The sequence below is a fragment of the Chrysemys picta genome, chromosome 22, assembly GCF_011386835.1.
Source record: "Chrysemys picta bellii isolate R12L10 chromosome 22, ASM1138683v2, whole genome shotgun sequence".
Lineage (NCBI taxonomy): Eukaryota > Metazoa > Chordata > Testudines > Emydidae > Chrysemys > Chrysemys picta.
In genome coordinates this window covers 20,008,755-20,031,930 of record NC_088812.1, presented here as the reverse complement: position 1 = coordinate 20,031,930, position 23,176 = coordinate 20,008,755, and the positions used below count along the sequence as shown (strand labels likewise).

General features: G+C 58.3%; 1 protein-coding gene across 2 annotated transcripts in view; it reads left to right on the top strand.

The window, feature by feature from the left end:
* The first annotated feature begins 62 nt into the window (after window positions 1–62).
* PPP1R1A (protein phosphatase 1 regulatory inhibitor subunit 1A) overlaps window positions 63–23,176 on the top strand; it is a 69,284-nt gene continuing 46,170 nt past the window's right edge. The window contains exon 1 of one of the 2 annotated variants that reach the window (XM_005296034.5): window positions 63–344. In XM_005296034.5, the coding sequence (XP_005296091.1) occupies window positions 264–344 (81 nt within the window). In that variant the 5' untranslated portion in view covers window positions 63–263. The remainder of the gene's footprint in view (window positions 345–23,176) is intronic. The other variant, XM_042858933.2, reaches the window with a different exon arrangement.

Below are 23,176 nucleotides of genomic sequence, written 5' to 3'. Positions count from 1 at the left end.
CTGGCTGGGAGGCGGAGGGTTAACGCACCGGGAAGCATGTGTGTGTGTGTGTGTCAGGGGGAGGGGGCGGAGGCCCGCGCCAGACCAGCCAATAGGCACCGGCTGCTTCTCCAGCTCCCCGAGCGGAGGCTCCGGGACTGAGCGAAGACTGACAGGGGCAACCTGGGCCAGCGCGGCGCGGGGAAGGGAGGGGAGCCGAGCGCAGGGCGCGTCCTTCTCTCCCTGCCGGTGTCTCTGGGAGAGCGGAGCTGGAGCCCCCGGCGATGGAGCCCAACAGCCCCCGGAAGATCCAGTTCACCGTCCCGCTGCTGGAGCCGCATCTGGACCCGGAGGCAGCCGAGCAGGTGGGTCCGGAGCGGAGCTTTGTTCTGCGGGGGCCGGTTCCATGGCGATGCGCCCGGGGAGCGACCCTGCGGGCTCCCGGGCGCGGCACGGCAGAGCGGGCAGGGCGCGCACGGACCCTCCTGCGACCGGGGCTGCCAGCGCTTCCGGGCGGGGGGCAGCGGAGCCGGACAGGGCTGGAGACTCGGACCGGCCTGACGGAGCCAGGGAAAGGACCCCTAGCCTGCCCGGCCTGCAGGAGCTGCCCCGCCAGGACCCACATACCTGGGGGGCACGGGAGGGGGCCGCCGTGGAGGGATCTGGGGTTTGAGTCGCGATGTGTAGTGGGACGGTGTGTGTGTGGTGGGGGGCACTGGGGTCAGAGTATCATGCAGCATGTGTGGTGGGGGGGTTGTCTGGGGTGTTGTGCCGGTTGGGGGGGGGTGTTGTGCCAGGTGTAATGGGGGTTGTGTGATGTTGTGGGTTGTCTGGGGTGTTGTGCCGGGTGTGCTGGGGGGCTGTGTGATGATGTGTGGTGGTGTGGCTTGTCTGGGGTGTTGTGCCAGGTGTAGTGCCGAGTAGGGGGGTGTTGTGCCAGGTGTAATGGGGGCTGTGTGATGGTGTGGGTTGTCTGGGGTGTTGTCCCGGTGTGGTAGTATGTGTTGTTTGGGGTGTGGTGGGGGGGCTGTGTGATGGGGTGTGGTGGTGTGGGTTGTCTCGGGGTGTTGTCCGGAGTGTTGTGCCGGGTGTGTGTGTGTGTGTGGGGGGGGTGTTACCCCCCAGGGAGGCTCCCCTCGAGCGCAGCCTGTGAGCTATGACTGGTGCTTCCCCTCGGCGGCTCAGCCGGGCCGGACGGTCCGACCCGGCTGTTCTCAGCGCCTCCCCCTCCCCCGGGCTGCCCGGAGAGCGGGGGGAGGGTTTCACGGAAGCTCCGCAGCAGCCCGCACAGTGCAGCAGCCCCGGGCTCCCCCAGGGCCGGTCTCAGCAGCGCCCGAGTGAGCCCAGAGCGGCGAGTGACTCCGAGGGGAGCAGCACCTGGCCCTGCCGTCTGGGAACGCCTCGGGCTCTTCGCTGTCCCGTGCCAGCCCCGCGCTGCTGGACTCAGCCATGGGCCAGCGCCCAGCTCAGCGCAATGGCATCTGGTGAGCCGAGGGTCAGGGTCTAGAATAGTAACGTGCGGAACGTGGCTCTGCCCCTCCCCCCACGACCCCTGCCCCCTGCCTCGCTGAGACTCCAAGGTTCGCTCCGTTTTGGCTCTTGCTGGCAGGGATCCAGGGCGAGACCTTGGCCCCGGGGACGAGGCAGAGGCTCTGGCTCGCATTTTTAATCCATCCTGTCCTAACAACATGCTGAGCAGTGGGGGCTCGGGGCTCGGTGACAAGGTCCAGCCCCCTTGGGAGTTCTGGGCGGGCACAGAGTGGAGCTGGTGGCAGAGGCGGGGCTGGCATGGCATTATTGTGCAGGCAGGGTCAGCACCCTGGGGCGGAGGGCCCACCTGTAGGGGCCTGAACTCTGGCCCAGTTCACTGGGCTAATGGCATCAGATCAACCTAGCACCAGCCAGCCTTCACGTGACTACTTTGCAGCAGCGGCCCAGTCCTTTGGCTGCCGGTCCCCATTTGAGCTGGAACAGCAGTGGGATTGTGTGTCAAGGAAGACGTCAGGAATGAAATGGCAAAGGCCAGGTCAGGAGAGGACTAGGGTGTATTAGTAACGCTGAGTGTGGAGAGCTCAGACTGGGATAGCAGGGGGCTGTGGGTCAGGACTGAGGGGCACCAGCAGAGCTGACGGGGGGAGTCTTGGGGTGGCATAGCAGGGGCTGCAGGTTGGGATTGAGGGCACTAGCAGTACTGTGTGTGGAAAGTCCAGGGCTAGAATAGCAATGAGTTTCTGGCCCTCCTGGTTGTGGAGAAAAGCTTGAAAATGTGACCCAAGCACAAGTGAAAGGCTCTGGAACCAGAAGGCAACAAAACAGAAGCCAGCAGTCATTAATTTAAAAACAAACAAACATGATTTTTGAGCCAGTCTCACGATTTGGAGACGCCTGGCGTTGGCCATGCTCAGCTGGGGCTATCTCACCTGGGAAGGGATAGGAGGTGTGGTGCAGAGGGAACTGCTCTGACCCCAGAACTGCTGTTCATTTGAGGAGTTGCAAAGGCTGGTCCCAGACAGGCAGGCAGGCAGCACAGAGCCCAGCTGGGCGGTAGTTACCACCCTGGGACCTTCCAGTCCTGCCTTCCATGAGAATGGAGTGGAGATTTTCTTTTACAGGAACTCCGTGCAGTCCAGTGGCTCTCCTCTTGCATGGCCGAGCATCTTAATAGGTTCCAGGGCTGAAGCTCATGTGCTTTCCTCTTGGTTCTGGGGACAGGAGCCCCAGCACTGCATCTTTGTGGCCTGTGTTCCACCAGCAGGATGATACTGGGGTGTCAAAGATGTGGGATTGTGAAACATGGGCCGTCTCAGCACCGAGTGTCTTGCTGTCACTTCCCAGAGGAGCTAAACGCTGTCAGGCGCCATCTGTGTCACTGCTGCACAGTTCATTTGCAGAGAGGCTCGGAGAAGCTGCTGTAGGATCTCGCCAGCAGCAGCCGGGGTGGAGGCTGGGGGATATGCAAATAAATGTGAAACTGATGCAGGGGGTAATGCACTGGGAGGAGGGCCGGGGGAAGCAGTGGAAATGGCACCTTCCTCACCCATCCTGTAGGAGAGCTGCTTTGTCTGAGCTAGGAACAGGAGCTTCCACCTCCCAACTCCTCCACACCGTCTGGGCTGAGAGTCCTTTCCAGGAGGAATGATCATCTAGTCTGAACTACTGCGTAGAACTTCCCTGAATTCCATTTTTAAATATGTGTTCCCCAGGTAGGTACCTACACACTATGATCGAGTCACCCCTTTGAGTAGGTCTAGTGGGCTTGAGTGAAGTGAATGGGAGGCAGGACTCCTGGGTTCTAGTCCCAGCTTTGGGAGCGGAGTAAGGTCTAGTGGGTTAGAGCAGGAGGGCCTGTGAGACAGGACTTGTGGGTTCTAATTCTGGCTTGGCCACTGATTCTCTCTGTGACGCTGGACAAGTCCCAGCCCCTATCCATGCCTCAGTTTCCCTGTCTGTAGATTGGGTTCAGTGACCTCTCACAGGCAGGGATCATGGATGTTTGTAAAGCGCTAAGGTTCAGAGTTTCAAGAGTGCGGAACCACCAGCAATGGAAGGTGCTGGATGCCGAAGGCCTGGCCAGGGGCCCTGGGGAGGCTGGAGCATTGTCCTTGTCATCACACTTTCCATGATCCATTCATTCACTTTTGCAGAGTTTTGTTGCTGAGACAGGTCACTTCTCACTAGGCAATCGACACTGTGCTGCGTGGGGAGAGGCACTTGGCCCCCTAAACTCTCCTCTTTAACCCCAAGGGAGCCCCTGAGCTCACACAGTTCAGAGGCAGCTGGCCGAGCAAGGGGAGCTGCAAAGTCCCTCTCTTGGGCTGGAGGGGAGCAGGCCATGGGCGGGGGGGTTGGGAGGGTCAGGAGGCAGCCTGTTGGGGGCCAGCAGGTAGGAGGCTTTCCAGGAGCAGGGGACTGAGTGGCTGTTTAGGAAGAGGAGGAGGGAAGCAGGGGGTTGGGCAGAGCGTGGGGTTAGGCTTGGGCAGAATGAGGCAGGGGCAGGACCTACTGAGCAGCAGGGAGGGGAACACTGGATAATCCAGGGCCTGTCCAGTCGGTTGATAGGAAACATCTGGAGCTGCTGTCTGTGCCGTACCATGGGGGCATATGTGCTGCGGACGTGTTCAGTGAGTGCTGTGTGTGGCTGTGGCTGGGCTGTGTGGGCCGCCAGGCACCCAATGGGGTCAGCAGTGCCGTGCCAGGTAACCCAGCCTCATGCATTGAGGCACCAGCATGCATCTGTGCAAACCTCCCAGGCACTGTGCGTTCATGCTGGGAACTACAGTGTCTGAGAGCATCAGCCGAGGGACACAGGGCAGGGTGGGTGATGAAGCTGGTGTGATGCTGGGAGTCCGGCTCCAAGTGGTCAGCCCCCTTGGGTGGATGAATCCTGCGCCAGGGCCATCCCGGGCCAATTCACAGCACTTTTGGGGGATGTGAGACTCTCCTGGGGGCTGCCTTCCCGAGCTTCTCCTCAAAAGCAGAATGAAGTCTTTAGCCCTTATGGCTACGAGATGCCCTCGGAAGTGTGACATGAGCGTCAGCAATGCAGCACTGTCTGTCTGAGTCTACAGAGACCCTGGTACGGTCACACTGTGTGAACTGACCCTGTTCCTTCCCAAGGATGTTGACTCTGGAGAGTAATGATGATGGTTTAAATGTCAGCACTGTTCACTACTGATCAAAGCAGCTGGTGAAGGGGGAAGACGATCATGTAATGGAAGGATGGCCCTGTGCAGGGTCTCATGGGCATCTTGAGGGGATGGAGCCTAGTTTGTGGGCGAAGCCTGGGGCATAACAGATAGCTTTTTTCCCAGTTTGACCCCTGGTTCTGAACATTCACAACAGAGACTCAAATCAGGAGTCTCCCAAGGTCTGTGAGGAGCAAATCGACCAGGAAAGCCAAAGGCAGTGACTCATTGCGGGGGAGGAGCTGGTGCTTGCTGGGAGAGCCAGGGGCCTGAGTGGGATCTCCCTGCTGGGTTGAGGAGTTATTGGGATTGGCTTTGTCTCCTGCCTGGGCAATGGAGCCATGATGCCTCAGCCAAATTTTCCTCCCAGTCCAGTGGTGCTGAGCCCAGGCACAGCCAGGCCACGGCCCCTCAATTGAGCTGCCAGGGCTTTCCCTGCCCAGATGCCGGTCCTTCTCAGGAGCTGGTGCAGGAGAGGATGCCTGAGTGCCAGAGCATCGGGGGTGAGAGTCCTCCCTTCTCGCTGTGTAGATGCCAGGTGGTTCATACCGTTTGCTCCATGTGTGCTTAAAACAACAGAGGTCCAGGTCTGCTCTGCTAGAACATGGTCGAAATGAGGTTATTGGCCAGAAATCCCCACGGAGGCTGCTGTGCTGTCATCCTCCACCACAGAAGTGGCTGCATTTCAGGGTTGCTTTTTGCATAAGGACTTTGCAGTGAGGAATGTGAGGTTCCTAAAATAAATCTCTCTCTTGGTCTGGATTTTGACTGGCCACTGGCAGAGGGTGGGTTAGTGGAGCTGCCCGTTTCCCCCAGTCCCTCCCACTCACAGAGGGATAGAAAAATGACCCCACCCCCCCAAGATGGGCCCAGGGCAGTGTTTGGACCCAGCCCCAGGCCTGGCTCCACATTCCAGACCCTCCAGAGGCTGGAGTGGGGCTAGATCGGGGCTTTGCTTGAGGCCCAACATACCCAGACCTCCAGATGGCCATGGGGGTGCTGGGGTGAGCAGCTCTGTGCAGAGGGAGGAGAGGCCCTGCCTGCCACGAAGCCTCCTTCTTGCTGCCCTGGCTTCTGACTCTACTCGGGTCCATCCTGACCCTGCCTGGAGGGTGGGAGCTCCCTTCCCTCTGGGGGCATCAGAGGCTGGCTGCTCCCTCTCTACATTCCTGCAGCTCATGAGCCCCCATGGTCCCTCCAGGGCTGTCACAGCCTGTTTCATGCTCCTCCCACTGCCTTCTGGCTCTTGAGCAGGTAGCAGGGCTGGAGAGGGAAGGGGAAGCCCCGGGGATATGGGAGAGACATGGAGCCATCAGCTCCTCCCTGCTTCTCCAGCTCCTTAGGAGCGAGCCTTCCCTGATGTGCTGGGGTCCCATTCTTCCCAGCAGCAACCCATGATCCCACAGTCACCTAGTGATAGCAGGAGCATGACCCTAAAAAGGTGCAACATCAGCCCAGCTCATCTGCCAGGGGCTCGAGAACATAGGTCACAATGGAGGGGCACGGCAGAGTTGTGGAGAGGGGAGCCCAGGGCTGCAGGTCAGGACCGAGGGGCACTGGCAGAGCCATGTGCATGGCAGGTGGGCGGCCCAGGACTGGGTTAGCAGGCGTCTCTGAGTTGGGACTGAGGGGCACCGGCATAGCTGTTGGGGTAGGGTGGAGGTTAAAGGTTGGGAAGCAGGATCCATTATTTGAGCCTCTGTGTCACTCAAATCCCAATGTCCATTTGAAAGTTGATGCTAGAAGAATTAGCTTTGAATTGCACTGAAACTGTAAGGTTCAGCCAGTGGAGAGGTGAGTCCAGGGAGGGGCTTGGTTGGAGACAATATCCCCCTGGTAGTGATGGTGATGAGAGGGGGTGGGGCCTGCTGTTAGTCAAGGATGAAGAGAGAAGGGGGTGCGTCAGTTTGCTGGGATTTGGAACTTTGGGAGGTGATGATGTGGTCCTGTATCCCAGGGGCTGAGATGTGGATGCAGTGGGAGCCCCTTGCTGGGCTGTCCCGGCTCTGCAGCGAGGGGCTGGCACGTCACATTTCTCAATCCTCAGTCTCCCTGGCGTGGACTCACAAAGAGGTGTTTTTGCTGTAGAGGTGTGAAAGCTGCTGGTCAATACTACGGTCATTGTTACAGCCGCTGGTGCTGGGGTAACCAGATCTCTACAGTACTAGTCGTGCACCAGGCAAACTACAATTCGCAGGTTCAATTTGCCAGACCCTGTAAGCGTTAGGCCCGGTGGGTCCCACCAATGACTCAGCCGTGGCTGAGCGAAGGGCATTGGACTAGAGCTGATAGGGAGGGGAAATCCCCTTGGGCCAGCGGCTTTAAACAATTATGATTTAAAGTAAAACAATAGCGGTTCCTGTTTGGCTCCTGGGTAGGAGGGGATAGTCCAGCAGAGGGCTCCTCAGGCCCTGTACCCAGGGTGCCCTCCCAGTCTCTTCTAGAGCCAAACAGGAGTTTGCTGGTTTCCAGGCCAGGCTCATGAGTTTGTGTCTCACTGGGACCCCTCTGTACAACCTCTGCCCCATCTCTGCTGCTCCCCCACAGGTTCTGCGCAGACTCGGGCCCCCGTTGTGGTGTCCACCAATTACAGTCCCTTCACATGTAGTGCCCTGGCTGGCTCCTGCTGCAGCCAGCTGTGAATGCCATTCCATGGGGGTTCTCCTGCTGCTCCCTGTTTGCCCTGCACCCCCATCCCTGCTCTCTCAGAGCCAGGTTATTTCATTGGCTGGGTTTCCAGGGGAACATCCCTCCCCCCAAAAACCAAACCAAACACCCTACCCCAAGCAGAGCTCTGACCCCTGCCCGAGGAGCCAGAGACGCCATGATGTCTTCTAGGGACTTGGCTGCTCCTATTGATCATACATAGAAGGCACACAGACACTATGCTGGTGGGCAGCAGGATAAAACCGTTAGATAGATTGGGGTGTCTCTGGGGACAGACAGGTAGATTTGCCTGGGGCCCCGAATAACTGCTTTGGCACCAGGCTGTGGGAACCCCAGAGCCAGCCCCACACCAGGCACCAATCCCTGCCCTGCACCCAGCGCATGATCCTTTGAGCAACTGAGCCAACATGCACAGTGTGGGGAGCACAGCCCTGCCCCCAGGCTCTGCACACCCATTCCAGCGGCCAACCAGCGAGCACATGCTAATGCATGCTAATGTGCTGCTGGCTCAGTGCTGGCCCCTGGCTTACTGCCAAGGTGAATGCTCTGATTTGCAACACAAGCCACTGTCCCAGGTTTGCTTTCTCCAAGTGATGAGCAGGAAAGGCTGCTGCCGCCACCTTTTGCTTTGGGAACCGGTGCTAATTAATGCTGCGCTTGGTCCTTTTGCGCCCATCAGTGACTTAGGAATCGAGCAAATGTTCCCATAGAACCCAGCGCCCATGTCACGTGCTCATTAGGTGAAGGAGTCTGGAGTTTGAACTGTAGCAGAGTATAGACAGCCCAGGTAGGAGCACTCACAGCTCCACTTGGAGCCTCACCCCGGTGCTGGTGACATGTCCTCTCCAGCTGGGACCCTGAGGTGTGTTCAGCCCATGGCCTCTCTGCCTGTTGGTGCTGGCTGTGGTGATAGATGGTGTGTGGCAGAACCAGGTTGAGACCCATCACAACTCACTTCAAGGCACTGAACAGCCATGAAGGTAAAGGCCCTGGGCTGGATTGGAGCTGGTGCCCTAGAGCTGAGGGGCCACAAGTGGTGTAGGTGCTGTCAATTGGCTTTGTGATCTGATGAGTGTGGGGAATGGCACCGCACCGGCCACACTGGTTTAAAGCAGCCAGAGCCCCAGGCTGGCAGCCTTGCCCCCGAGCTCTGGTGTTGTAGTGCCCCCAGCAGGAAACAAGAGACAAGGCTTGAATGTAATGAACATACGCGGGTTCTTTATGGAGGCTTCTGGACACAGACACACCTTATGGGTCTCTCTGGCCCTCCAGTCTGCACTGGTCAGTGCCTGCACACGGACTCTGCAGTCCATACTGCACACTGAAACACTAAGGCTGTTAAAGAGAGCAGAGCTGGGGCCTTAACCTGGGAGCCTGGCCAAGGTCCAACATCTCCCCAGATTCAACATCCGGCTTCATGTCCTGTCCCAGGGCTAAATTCAGGGCTGGTGTAAGTGAATGCAGTTTGTCCGGCTTCACGGGGTGAACTGAGCCCTCTGACACCATGGCTGAGTTGTGGCTCCCTGAGTGGCTGTTTAAGCAGCTGCCACTTTCCACCCCAGAGGAGGCTGCATTTCAGTGCTGGGTGCTGCAATTCCTTTGGGGCAGGAGGCGCTATATGGCTGCAGAACTCAATCCCTGTTAGTTCAGCCCTATTCTGGATACCATCTTCTTCTGCCTCTCCCCTAGGAAGGATTAATGAGATTTATTTCCTCCTAATGTTTTGCTTTGTTCCCATCTTGTCCTCCCCTCCCCTGCTCAGTTCATTGTTTCTGTCCTCCTCCTTTGTGTGTAACCAAACCTCAGATCTTTCCAGGTCACAGTGAGCTCCGCTCGGCTCCAGCCCAGAGGAACATTGTGCAGGAAAAGGAGAGATTCCTGCATAGAGCGCTAGTGTGGGCAGCTTTTCCAGCCACGTGAGGGGACATTTCAGGGGAGGAGGGTAGAACAAAGGGAGCAGATGAGCCTTCTCCACTTGCTCTGGCACCAGCATCTTGCAGAAGCTTCAGCGTATTTCTGAGCCCCAGCCATGCTTGGGGCAGCGCTGTCCACTGGTTAAAGCACCAGGCTGAGAATGGGGTGACCTGGATTCTGTTCCCAGCTCTGCCAGTGCGTGGCTGTGTGACTTCAAGTGAGTCCCTCCTCCTCTGTAGCATGGAGAGGACAATCCAGTGAAGTGTTTTGAGATCAATAGATGGAAACTCTTCTGCAGGGGCTGAGCTACACACGCAGGGACCATCTGTAATGGATAGCTCTGGGGCTGGGGTTCAAACAGCCAGGATTGTGAATGTTTGGGGTCCAAATAAACCAAAACTGCAAAGGGAGCCCCCCTGTTTGACATCCGCTGTAGTTTGGGGTCTCACTCTCTCCGGATGTTTTCACAGCCCTGTGCGCTTCCTGCTGCCATTCACCCCCAGAGGGTTGGGGTGGGGGAGGTGAAGGCTCCAGTTGGGAGTGCGGACTCTGGGGTGGAACCGGGATGAGGGGCTCAGGACTGGGGCAGAGGGTTGGGGTGCAGGCTCTGGGGTAGGGCCGGGGATGAGGGGCTCAGGGCTGGCACAGAGGGTTGAGGTATGTGGGGGGGCTCTGACTGGGGTTGTGAGCTCTGGAGTGGGGCCAGGGATGAGGGGTTTGGGGTGCAGGAGGGTGCTCTGGGGCTACAGCAGGGAGAGAGGACTCCGCCCAGCTGCGTGGCCACGCAGCTTACAGGGAACTTAGGTGGGTTCTGGGTTCGGCTGCCGGGTAAGATGGGCCCAAGAATGGCCACTCCTGTGTTCAGGGAAGGGAAGCATCTCAAAAACCTGTTCTCCTCTGAGCAGCATCCCCTGACCCTGCTCTCGCAGGCCTGTCTAGCATGGGGTGCAAAGTGTTTGGCACCCAGGAGCTGTCAGGAGTTGACTCACAGCTTTCAGAAGTCTTGTATAAATAAGACCACACGGCCTCCAACACGTGCTGAACCAGTCATGGTCAAGTCCAGGGCACAAGGGTATAGGTATTGCTCCCATCCTGCTGGCACCCATAGGGAGAATTAAGTGATGTCTAGGCTCCCTGTAGGGATCATCTTGCCCAGCCAATGCACGATAAAGCTATGGCCTGCCCTGGCCACCTTGGGTGTGAAAATGGGTTAGTGAGCAAGTTTTAAAACAGGCCTTTATTGTGTAGACAGAGCCACAGAGGTGATGCAAGTCAGAATTAAGGAGCATCGGCAGAGCTGCATGTGGGGAGCCCAGGGCTGGGCTATCAGGGGGCTGTGGGATGGGATTGATGGGCACCGGCAGAGCTGGGTATGGGGAGCCCAGGGCTGGGATAGCAGGGGTCTGTGGGTCAGGATTGAGGAGCACCGACAGAGCCATGTGTGTTGGAAGGGAGCCCAGGGCTGGGATAGCTTGGGGCTGTGGGACAGGACTGAGAAGCAGCCCCATAGCTGTGTGTGTTTGGGGGAGCCCAGGGGTGGGCTAGCAGGGATTGTGGGTCAGGACTGAGGGCATTGCATGGCTGTGGGTCAGATGTGCCACCATTGCAGTGCACCTGCCTTACCCAGCTCTGCCAGCTCCTCCCTTTTGTGGAAATTAAATACAGCAAGAATTGAAAGTGAAGAGAATTAACAGTTTGGACGTGGCTGCGGCGAGTGGGAATGTTCGCTCATGTCCCGTGGCCCCCTGCTCTCCCCTCCCCAGTCTTGTCCTCCAAGGCACGCGCAGCCCCCAGTCACCGCAGGGCTGGACTGGTCCTGCGCTGATTGAGCCCAGGTTGCAGTCAATGAACAGGCGCCGAGTTCGATTCCATTCGCATGCCTCTGCGCAGATGGGCAAATTACCCAACTCCGCGAGGAGACGTCTCATTTAGCAAGTGCCGCGCTGGGAGCAGACTCGGCGCAGGTGCAGGTGCAGGTTTGCCAGTGCGGGGAGCGGGGCTGGGAGCTATCTCACTGCGCAGCGGGCACGGTGCCAGCCCCAGCAGCTCCCCTCCCCCGGGAGTATTTTAGTTGCAGGTTTATTTTTATTTCACCTTTTCTGAGTGGATTCACTGCTGAGAAAGCGCCTGAACGGACCAGCCCTGAGCTTCCCCTGGAGTAGAGGCACTGCAGGGTGAAAGCCCCCTGGCACTAGCCGGGGGCCCCGGGCTACTGAACCTTCCATCCCCCAGGCTGGCCCCCTGCACTCACGCGCTCTGCCCTGGACTTGTGCTGAATTGGGCTTCCCTTGCTGAACAGGTCTCCTGCCCTTCTGCCAATGCAGGCCCTCCCTGGGCCTGGTGCTGAACAGGCCTCCCACTGCCCCCCTCCCTCCACGTTCGGGCTCCCTGTCTGGGCCTGGCACTGAAAGGGCCTCCTGCCACCCCCTTCTGCTAGGGTTACCATACGTCCGGTTTTTCCCGGACATGTCCGGCTTTTCGGCAATCAAACCCCCATCCGGGGGGAATTGCCAAAAAGCCGAACATGTCCGGGAAAATGCCGGCCAGGCACTTCCCCTCCCGTGGCTGCTCTGCTCCTCCCCTGACTCTTCGGCTCTGTTTAAGAGCCGAGCTGCCCGAGCGCTATGGGCTTCAGGCAACCCCCTTGCCTCCGGACCCCAGCCGCCGGCTGGGCACTTCCCCTCCCGGGCTCCGGTGGCGCAGGGTCCGGAGGCATGGGGGCTGCCCGAAGCCGGTAGCGCTCGGGCAGCTCGGCTCTTAAACAGAGCCGAAGAGTCAGGGGAGGAGCAGAGCCTCCGGCCGCGGCGGCTCTGCTCCTCCCCTGACTCTTCGGCTCTGTTTAAGAGCCGAGCGCTACGGGCTTTGGGCAGCCCCCATGCCTCCGGACCCTGCGTCGCCGGAGCCCGGGAGGGGAAGTGCCCGGTCGGGGGCGCAGGGTCCGGAGGCATAGGGGCTGCCCGAAGCCCAAGCGCTACCGGCTTCACGGTTTGCTGGGCAGCCTCCAGACCCTGCCGGGCTCCAGCTGTGCTGCGGAAGCGCCGGCCGGGGGTGCAGGGTCTGAGGGCTGCCCGGCAAACCGTCAAGCCGGTAGCGCTCGGGCAGCCCTTTTCGCGTGGCTGGGAGTGGGAGGGAGGAGGGGGCGGGGAAGGGGCAGAGTTGGGGTGGGGGTGGGAAATGGGCAGGGCCAGGGCCCGGTGGAGGGTCCTCTTTTTTTATTTGTTAAATATGGTAACCCTACCTTCTGCACCTGCACATCCTGCCCAGGCCTGGTGCTAAATGGGTCTCCTGCTGCCACCCCCGTCCCCGTCTCTCTGACAGGGGGTACCCCTTAGGGCTAGTTTGGGGGATCGGCAACACCTGGGAACTTCACTGAAATCCCAGTGCTGCTGTCTCATGGGGTCAGTGAGTGCCCTGGGGAGGAACAAACCTGGCCACATGGGCTGGGTTAAAACTGCTGCCTGAGGGCCCGGGGGAGGGGGGGTCCAGGGGAGGATGTTCTCTAGCTTGTTACCAACCCCCTGCGCCGTCTCCACTCAGCCATGTTCAGCCCCAGCCCGAAGCAAGTTCCGCCCCCCTCGCATTGCCCTGGTGCTCTCTGGCCCTGCCACTTTGCCCCTGACCCCCAGCCCACCCTGGGCCAATCAGCTTATGCTACGGGACTAGGGGAGGCCATGGACACGCTGTCCCCCGAGAAGGTGCGAGGATCAGCCCTTCCTGGCAGCAGCACCCCAGCTCCTCCCTCCCTGCCAGAGCTGCCAGCGCATCTGGTTCCTGCCGGGCCTGTCACTAGCGGGGCCCTGGCCATCCCTGTGCGCTTGGTGTGGTGCAGCCTGTCCGGGCTGTGACCGCTTCTCCAGGGTCCTCTGAAACCCCCAAGCCTCTGAACAGCTCCAGTGATTCCCCCTTGTCTCTCGCAGGGACACTGACGCTTAGGGTCCCTTTGCTCCCTGCCCCTCCCCGCACTCCTGCCCTGGCCCCCCTCCAGTGTTGCCTCATCAACTGCAGCCCCGTGGCACCAGGGTCCTGCAGGTGCAGCACAGAACTAGCCCCCAGGACTATTGCTCCACACGCGCCCCTGCCCATGACCCCGGTCCCAGGATAGGGCACAGGAGCCATGTGCTGATAGGGTTGTCAACTTTCTAATAGCACAAAATGAACAACCTAGCCCTGCCCCTTCCCTGAGGCCCCACCCCCGCTCACTACATTCCCCCTCCCTCAATGGCTGGGGCAGGGGGTTGGGGTGAGGGAGGGGATGAGGGCTTCAACTGGGGGTGTGGGCTCTGGGGTAGGGCTGGGGGTGAGGGGTTTGGGGTGCAGGAGGGGGCTCTAGGCTGGGGAGGTGAGTCTGAGGGATTCGGAATGTGGGAGGGGGCTGTGGGTTGAGGCAGGGGGTTGGAGTGTGGGAGGGGGTATGGGCTGTTGGCTACGGCAGGGAGTTGGGGGTTTGGGGTTGCGGCACGAGCTTACCTCAGGTGGCTCCCGCTCAGTGGGGCTAAGGCAGGCTCCTGTCTGTCTTGGCACCGTGCTGTGCCCCAGAAGTGGCCAGCAGGTCCGGCTCCTAGGCAGGAGGGCCAGGAGGCTCCACATGCTGCTCTTGCCTGCAGGCACTGTCCATTGGCCATGGTTCCCGGCCAATGGGAGTGCGGAGCCGGTGCTCGGGCAGGGGCAGCACGTGGAGCCCCTTGGCTGGCGCTTCTGGGGCGCAGCATGGTGCCAGGACATGTAGGGACTAGCCTGCCTTAGCACTCCAGCACCGCTGACCGGACTTTTAATGGCCTGGTCGGCGGTGCTGACCGGAGCCGCCAGGGTCCCTTTTTGACTGGGCTTTCCGGTCAAAAACCGGACACCTGGCAACCCTATGTGCTGATCTGGCCACTGGCCCAGGCCTGCCTCTGCCCCAGCTTGGCCCCATGGGTGCTGTGGGGATTTCTGGGGAGGGATTATTCAGATTAAAGGCATGGCCCTCACCCTACAGCCCAGTCCAGCTACCATGGAAGTCACTGAGGGCTTAGCACCGACCTCACTGAGGCCAGAGCGAGCCCTTCAGGAGGCCTCAACTTTCCCCTCCCTGGGGTCTGTGTGGAATTGGCGAGAAGACGCCCTGCCTGAAGCCCTGCTCTGCAATCTCAGAGCAGCAGGGGCCTATAGCTAGATGTCCTCCTGAGGTCCCTTCCAACCCTGATAGTCTATGATATTCTATGATTCTATGGCTCTGCTGGCAGGGAGGGGCAGCCAAGGTGCTCCGGCCCTGCCGAACTTGGCCTGGACACCCTGCCCCGGTGTCAGGCCTTCCATCCCCGTGTCTCAGGGCCCTTCATCCCCCCCCCTCCTGCACCTGGGCCCTACCCCTCCCCACCTCGCTGCTGGCTAATGCCCTCCCCCAGTAGTTGGGCCCTTCCCAGCCCTGGGCTCCTGACCTCCTGTAGCCCTTCTCAGTCCTCAGTGCTGACCCGCCCCCACCCCTAGTACTGAAGGGTGCCAGCACCTTTCCCTTTGCTACAACATCAGCAGCAGTTTATTAATACCAGGCAGTTAACCTGCACTCCCCCTCCCGCACCTGAGTGATGGGGAAAGGCCTTGACCTGGGCTTGTTACAGTTGATGCCAAAATTGCCAATACTCCTATTGACCTCACTGGCTCAGGAGCAGCTCCAGGTCTCTTCCAAGGAAGCCATTTAACCTGCCCCCTCCCCCCTCAGCCAGTTGCCTGGCAGCACTTCTACCTTGGCCACATGTGCCCCATGGGGAAGGGGCAGCAGAGGCTCTCTCGGCGGGGAGGCGGGGCGCAGATGCGCCACCTGAGCCATATGCTGTGGGCTCAGACAGGCAGAGCAGGGGCTGGCTTTCTGACTTCATATTGCAAGATTCTGCAGCTCTCCTCGCTGCTGATCCCATGTGTGGCTGGGCCTAGGCTTGGGGCAAAGCCAAATCCTGCTCAGACCCCTGGCACCATCACACCGCCATCACGGCTGGCACTGGCCTGGCGCAGGAAGCAGCAGTGTGGGGAGCTGACAGCACAGGAACAGCATCACTTCCTGTGGCTCTGTTCAGGACTGTAGGCAGGAGGGGGCATCGCCCCTGGGTTGGGGCTTAGCTGTGTGATTCGAAAGCTGAGGGAGGGCTGGGGAAGGTAGTGCATAGCTGAGACCACAGCTTGGCCCTGCCACGAGCTACCGGGCAGGTCTGTGTTTCCCAGCCAGCGCCAGCGCTCTGCTCGAAGGGCATTTGAATGTCTCCTGAGAACTGCTGAACAAACAGCCCAGCCCGTCTGTGGCCACTGCTGCTCTCTGCCTCTGTGTGACATGGTGACAGTGGAGCACAATGAAGGCCAGGGCTTTTTTGGGGGGGAGGGGTTGGTTTAAAGCAGGCCTGGGGCAGACGAGACTGGCACCAGGAGGTGGGATTTGCGGGGGGTCTGTGTAGTTTTTGGTATTCTGCACACTGTGCCTTTAAATGGCAAAGTGCTGTGGTGTGTGCAGGGCCAGGCAGTCTGCTGCGGGGAGGTCAGCGCTCTGTGAGAGGGGACACACGAGGGGCTTGCGCTCCCAAGGAGACTTCCCACTGCTTTGCTGCTTCCCTGCAACAGGATGGAGGTGCCTGTTTGGCTCTTTGGGTGGGGGAAGCAGGAGAAGCCAAGGGCTTGTCACAGTGGGTCAGTCCAGGGGCCCATCTAGCCTGGTATCCCGTCTCTGAGCATCCCAACCACCCGCTGCTTCAGAGGGAGATGCAAGAAACTCCCGCAGAAGGGAATTATGGGATAATCTGCCCCCAAAGACAGTTCCTGCCCAACCCCCATTAGCTAGGGTTTGACCAGTGTTTCCAGGCCTGCCAGGCCTCCAGGTTATGGACACTGTTCTCACACTGGATGCTCTTCTTACCCAGAGAAAGTTTGCTCCTTTGTAGAGCCCTGCTCAGCTTTTGGCCTCACTGCTGTGCTGTGGCAGTGAGTTCCACAGGCCACGTTGTGTGATTTGGAGAGGAGAATGAAGGGGCCTGCAGAGGATCTGCCATGCACTGAACAGCCCCGTCCTGACTGGCAGGGTGGCACCTGCCGTTAGATAGTTTGATCCTGATGGCTAACGAGTTCTTCAGAGTCTAATCAGGGTGGGGGAAGGGCAGGGGCCTCTGCGCAGGGAGAGCGAACGGGGAGCCAGGGTCAGGTTGCTCCATCACTGGGTGTGTCTGGCTCCAGAAGCTTTGAGAGAGCAGCACTGCAGTGGGGTCAGGGAACCTCTGGTCTGGGGCACTAATGAGCAGATGGAGAGCATCCTTCCCTGGCAGTGGGGCCAGCCTGGCCACTGAAGCAGGGCCCGGTGCCAGCGCTGGGGTTGCTTGGTGCTCTCACTGTTACAGATCTAGCGTCCCTGGGTGGGTGTCACTCAGCACCACCGGGGCTAACGCTTCTTGTGAGTCCTCCCCCAGCACAGACAGGGGCTTGCAGCACTTGTGCCTTCCTGTGGCCATACGTGTCTTACTGTGTCGCCTTGTCCCCTGTTGGGCATTCAAACCTGCCAGCCAGGCATGTGCATGGGGCGCCACCCATCGCCAGGGGTGTGCTTCCTGCAGCCAAAGGGGCCCACACACACACACTGTCCCACGCACACGCACACTGTCCCATGCGTACACTGTCCTGCACACACTATCCCACGAGCACACACACACTATCCCACGTGTACACTGTCCCACACACGCTGTCCCACACGCCCATGGGCACACTGTCCCACGCACTGTCCCACGCACACACTGTTCAACGCACACACTGTCCCACACGCACATGCGCATACTGTCCCACAGGCACTCTGTATACTGGGCCAGGTGCCCGAGAGGGAATGAACAGAACAGGGAATCACCAAGTGATCCATCCCCTGTCACCCATTCCCAGCTTCTGGCAAACAGAGGCTAGGGACACCATCCCTGCCCATGCTGGCAAATAGCCATTGATGGACCTCCATGAAGCCATCTAGCTGTGTTTTATGGCATTCTGTTTATTAATAAAATGCTCTTTTCTCTCTGAAGCAGAGACTGGGAAGGAGGAAACTGGAAACTTCCCACTTCCCACTGCCCAGGCCACCAAACTAGAGGAGCAAAAATAACATCTTGGGGTTCAAATACATTTGTTTAGAAGCGAGGGTTTGGGGGAGGAGCTAGGAGGGGTATTGAGGCACGCGCCCCTCCCCTGGTGCCCAATCACCAGCTGGCGTAGGAGGGTGCAAGTAGCATAAATACCCTTCGGTAGGAGCCAGGGCCCACACCATGCCAAGGGCTTTAAGGGGACAGTCATGCCATGCCCAGTGCTGCTTGGGGCCGAAGGACAGAGTTTGGGAGAGGAGAGGGTGTGATGCTGGGATGGGGCCCTGAGCTACCGTCTCACACCCACCAACTGGAGAGACACCCACGTTGATTCCTCCAGCAGCTGCTCCTGGTTTCGCCAGGTGAAAGGTTGTGCACAGGGCAGAGGGGACACTGCTTCAGCATGGCCTGCTTGGCTGCTGTCACCAGAATGTCCCCGGGGAGGAGCAGCAGGGACGGGGACTGCACTTCACCTGGGACATTGCCGTGGTGGGGTGGGAGGGGGCTGCCCGCGCCGTGTGCCCCAGAGCCGTTGTGCTGGCAGAGAGAACGGCAATGAATGCAAATCGAGGAGGGAAGCTGATCGGTGGGGCACAGGTGGAGGAGGGAGGGATGCTGGGAGGAGTCAGGGAAGCAGGCCTGACATGTAGGGGGTGGGAGGCAGTTTCTGGACATACGGAGGGCCAGCTCCATTTGAAAGCTGTGGCCTTAGGATAGCGGGCCTGATTAGCAATGACACTAAGGCCCATTTGGGCCATGCTGGCAACACGAAGGGGCCTGGATGAGGGTGGGAACATCCCCCTGAGAATTCCCTGTAAGTAGGGCACCCCTCGCATAGGGAGTGGAGCAGGGCAGCATCAGGGGCAGGGCACTTCTGCTCAGCTCTGCTCCCCAGCACCCATAGGAAGCCATGGAGCAGAATATGAGTTAGAATAGCCCTGAGGTGGCTCTAACTCACACCAGAAAGGCTGGGAAGGCTGCCCTAGGCTTCAGGAACACAAAAGTGGCTCAACGCCCCTTGCCCTTTAGCTCTGTCTCAACCTCAACTGCACGAGTGGGGATACGGACACGGTGTGAGCTGAACGATTGGGAGTATGGACCCAGCGTGAGCTGCATGATTGGGGATACGGACCCAGCGTGAGCTGCACAACTGGGGGTATGAACACGGTGTGAGCTGAACAATTGGGGAGTATGGACCCAGTGTGAGCTGAACATTTGGGGGTACGGACCCAGCGTGAGCTGCATGACTGGGGATACAGATCCAGAGTGAGTTGCGTGACTGGATGTATGGACCCAGTGTGAACTGCATGTATGGACCCGGCGTGAACTGCATAACTGGGGCTACAGACACAGCATGAGCTGCATGATTGGGGGTATGGACCCGGCATGAGCTGCATGTCTGGGGGTACGGACTTGGCATGAGCTGCACAATGGGGGGTACGGACCTGGCATGAGCTGCACAACTTGGGTACGAACCCAGCATGAGCTGCATGATCAGGGGTACGGACCTGGTGTGAGCTGGACGATCAGGGGTATGGATCCACTGTGAGCTGCACGACTTGGGGTAAGGACCCAGCATGAGCTGCACGATTGGGGGTATGTGCCCGGCGTGAGCCGCACAATCCAGAATACGGACCAGGCATGAGCTGCACGACTGGGGGTATGGACCCGACGTGAGCCGCACGACTGAGGATATGGACCCAGTGTGAGCTGCATGATTGAGGGTACAGACCCACTACAAGCTGCATGATTGGGGGGGGGGGTACAGAGCCGGCCTGAGCCATCAGGCAGTTCCACTCAACCCTCTTGCCAAGCTGTCCTGCAATGAAGCATGAGTATCAGCCTCAGGGCAGGTTGTTAGGAAGCAGGGCCCAACCCCCAAACTGGCTGTGAGTGCTACACTGAGATTTCACCAACCATTAAGTGTAAATTCCTCAGGCACTGTACCAGCCTTAACGTGGAGTCACAGCCAGTCCCCCTGGGTACTCCCATCTATCTCACCACCCAGGTGAGCATCCCTGTGTGACAGATGGTCCCTTACACCAAAGATTGCAGCAATAGTCAGGTTACTCCCAGTCACAAAAAAACAGCCACTTACCCATGGCACCTTAGATCAAAGACAATGCTTGTATCCAATCCTATAATAAACTATATACAGATTTATTAACTAGGAAAATGAAACCAGAGAGTTTTTTACAAGAGTGAAGCAGGTAAATAAACACGCACACACAAACACACACACAAGCTACAGTCTTAACTTTCAAAAGGGAATAGAAGCTTCTATAATAAGCAAGATTTAACTGTCCCTTAGGGCTAACCCAAGCTAAGCACTGGGGATCCCTGTCTTATGCCTAGAAACCTTGCCTAAAAACCCAGAGTCCACACAGCAGTGAGATACGATTCCTCTTTGTCAGGGTTTTATTCCCCTCTCCCCTTGTGCTTTGAGTTTCAAACTTAGCTGATGGGAAGAATTCACTTGCAAGGCTCATCTTCATGGGTGTGTGGAGAATAAACAACAAAGTCTTTTGTCCTCTTTATGGTTCCACTCTGGAATGTCTGGTGTCGATGGACCTTCTTGGTCAGGCAGGGCTTGACACCTTCTGTTGGAGACCAGCATTTCCCACTAGTTAATGTCTCTCTCCTGGCTGGTGATTTACACAGTTCAGAGGCTCACAAGTCAAATGCTCAAATATTACCTTACGATATGGGATCCAGAGGCTCTCAGTGAGATTAATGCTGCAGCAGCTCACAAACATCCAACAGAATCTAAACACTAAACACATTCTTATACCCGATACCCATTGTAACCGCACAGCACACAGGCGAGCCAGACTGATCCAGCTGTGTACTTGCCAGCATCCAGTTGAGGGTGAAGCCACGAGCATCGGAACTGGCTGTCCAGCTCCTTGGGCCTGCTGGCCACACAGCCTGTCCCTTGCCTCCCCATCTGCAGGGAGGGAGGGAGAAGAGATGTGCCCTATAAGCCAGAGAGCAGGGAGAGCACAGGTGCTCTGCTGGCAGCATGGAGGCATTTCCATTACCCCTCTCTCTGCCTCCAGTTTAAATCCATGACTCTTTGAAAAGGAATATTTGGTTAATGACCCCCCAGCTGTGTTCTTCTCCTGCGGGGGGGGGGGAGCGAGGACAGGCCCTGGGCATTTGGACTGGCGTTGCAGGGGTGCCCTGCATACCATATATGGGTCATGCTCTCCCCAGAGAGCAGCCCCAGAGAATTCAATGTGAACAAGGCCAGAGGCTGGCCCTGAGTCTCCCTCACACCATCCCTTCTCAGCAGAATGGGAGTCTAGCCCTGCTTGACCCCTCCCCACCCAGCTGAGGGGAGCTGCTGGCCCCTGGTGCCCAGTGCAAGCTGAGCTGGCGTGGTGTCTGGCTGCACAGACCCAGAGCAGGTGCTGTCACTGCCTTTTGTTCTGGGTTTTGGTCCTGTTTTCTCAGTGCCTCTGATCAAACACCAGGCGCGTCGCTTTGGGAGCTGCCGCGTGTTGCGATGGTGTCTGATGCCATGGCAGGTGCAACACGGGGAGTGCTAGTATCTGTCAGTGCTGTCAAGCCATCATCCCTCTACTCCACTTTCTCTAGCCAGCAGACAGGCTGGGCCAAATCCCCTCCCTGGTGAACCTGCATCCTCGGAACTTGGGGAGCCAGGTGTGAACTCGGGGCTCTGTGCAGACTGCTCATGGTGCAGGGTGCTCAGGTCCCATGGTGAACCTGGGCTCCCATGACACGTAACCTTGTTCCGGGCCAAGTCTGGGTGCAACCACACTCTCTGCACCAGGGCAGGTTTACAGCCAGATCCTCAGCAGGTGCTAGTTGGCATCACTTCTTTGGAGTCCCATTGCAGAGCTGGCCCTTGCCCTTGCAGCCTGTTTCTCCTGCCATCTGCCCAAGCAGAGCGAAGCCGAGTGCACGGGGCAGGGCACAGCCGGGCAGAGCCCTCACAGCTCTCCTGGGAGTAGAGGGGAAAGACGTGGAGGCTGGTGGCGGATCCTGCAGCACACACTGCCTGCGCCCACCTCACCTGGGTCCCCTGTCGCAGGCAGTATGTGGATTCCACCCCCCACCCCCCCCAGCCCTCAGCCTTTGCTCTCCATTCACACCTTTCCTGTGGGAACATGCGATAATCGAGTAATTTAATCACCAGGGAAACATCCATTTTTGTATCTTTTTAATCTCTGCTGAAAATTCAGATAGTGGGTTTCTATGGCAACTAGTCTAACAAGGAGAAGAGCATGAAAGAGCCCCTCCCCCAGCCTAGTGGGGAGGCAGGGAGGACCCAGATTATTACTGCATAAGGACCAGAAGTGTTTCCCTCCCCACTCTCTTACTGAGCTCCAGCCACCAATCCAGGTCTCATGAGCATCTCCTCAGGGCACTGAAGAGTAAATGATTCTACTGGAAATCAGCATTTGGAGAGATTCAGGATTACGAGCGCAGGCCCAGAGAGTCGGGTGCTTAGCAAATACAAATAGGAGTTGGCACGTGAGGTGAAGAGAGAAGAGGGGTGAGTCGTTCAAATGATGACCTGGGGCTTGGGAGATCTGCTCTGGCACTGGTGCCCTGGGTGGCAGTTGGCAAGCGGCTTAGGGTCAGATTTGTAAGGGTATCTAAGGCCCTTAAAGATGCAGGGAGGTGCCTTGCACATATCTGCATCTTTAGGAGCCCAGATATCTTTACAAATCCAGCCCTTAATGTCTGTAGGCCTCAGTTCCCCCTCTGTGCTATGTGGATAATGGCCTGGCCTGCCTCCCAGGGGGTGTGAGGAGACATGGTGAGGCGGGTAAGATGGTGAGGTGCTGAGATACTCTGGTGATGGGGACCAATGACACACCTCGTGGTTGCTGTGCAATCTAGCCCCCAACAGCGCCTTACGAACGAAGGCAATTCTGCCCCTTACGGCTCTGCAGTTGCTCTCTACAGTTATTGAGCACAAAGTGGGTTCCTCTCATCTCTCTGCTCAGCAGATTCTTTGGGTCTAATGTTTCCTCCCTCTTTCCATCCCTATCGCTCGCCCTCTCAGCCACCCCTGCCCCGTGTGTGGGGCTGCTGCCAGAGGACTGTTTCAGGGAGGATGCTGATATTTGCATAGAGGCCCAACCCAGTGCAGCATGTACAAGACTTTAGCTGTGAGTAGGCCTTTGGAAAGCCACTGGCAATAACTGCTCCATTAGCAAGGAGGCAGGGCCACTCCACATCCCATCCCCGGAGAACCTCTGGGGAGGGGTGAACCCCAGCAGGTTCCCGTCTCCACAGGACAGGGTGTGTTACCCCAGCTGGAGAGGGGCCATGGTCACCTTTCCTTGAAGGTCAGACGATGTTGGGTCTTGGGAAAGGGGAGAGAGGTAATTGTTTGGCCCTTTGGAGAGAGGACTGGGTATGGATCCAAGCTATCCTGGTGCTGTGATCAGGCGAAATTATAACCAACTGAAAACAGGGTCCTACGCTGGGAAATGTCAGGCAGCCTTATCTATAGGTGTCCCTGCAAGCTCTGCCTGTAATACCTTTCTGCTCCATGAGCCCAGAGAGAAGGGATAGCGCTAGCTATTCATTGTATAACTCCAGCCTAATTTTGCCCATCAAGGGGTAATGGCAAACCAACATGGTAGACGACCCTGTGCTTCAGGATCTCTCAGCTCAATGCCCCGCTCCCCACCACCTTTCATGGATGCCTGGGTGTGGCTATGTGCCCAAACAGCAGCACCGCTGAGGCGGATGCGCCAGTCTCTCCTGCTGCTGGATGGGATCTGACAACCTGCCCCAGTCAATAAGGAAGGGTCTGTTGGAGCTGGTGCCTCTGCAGTCTCTGCGGGGGAGATGGTGCTAACAAACCGAGCAGAGAACTCC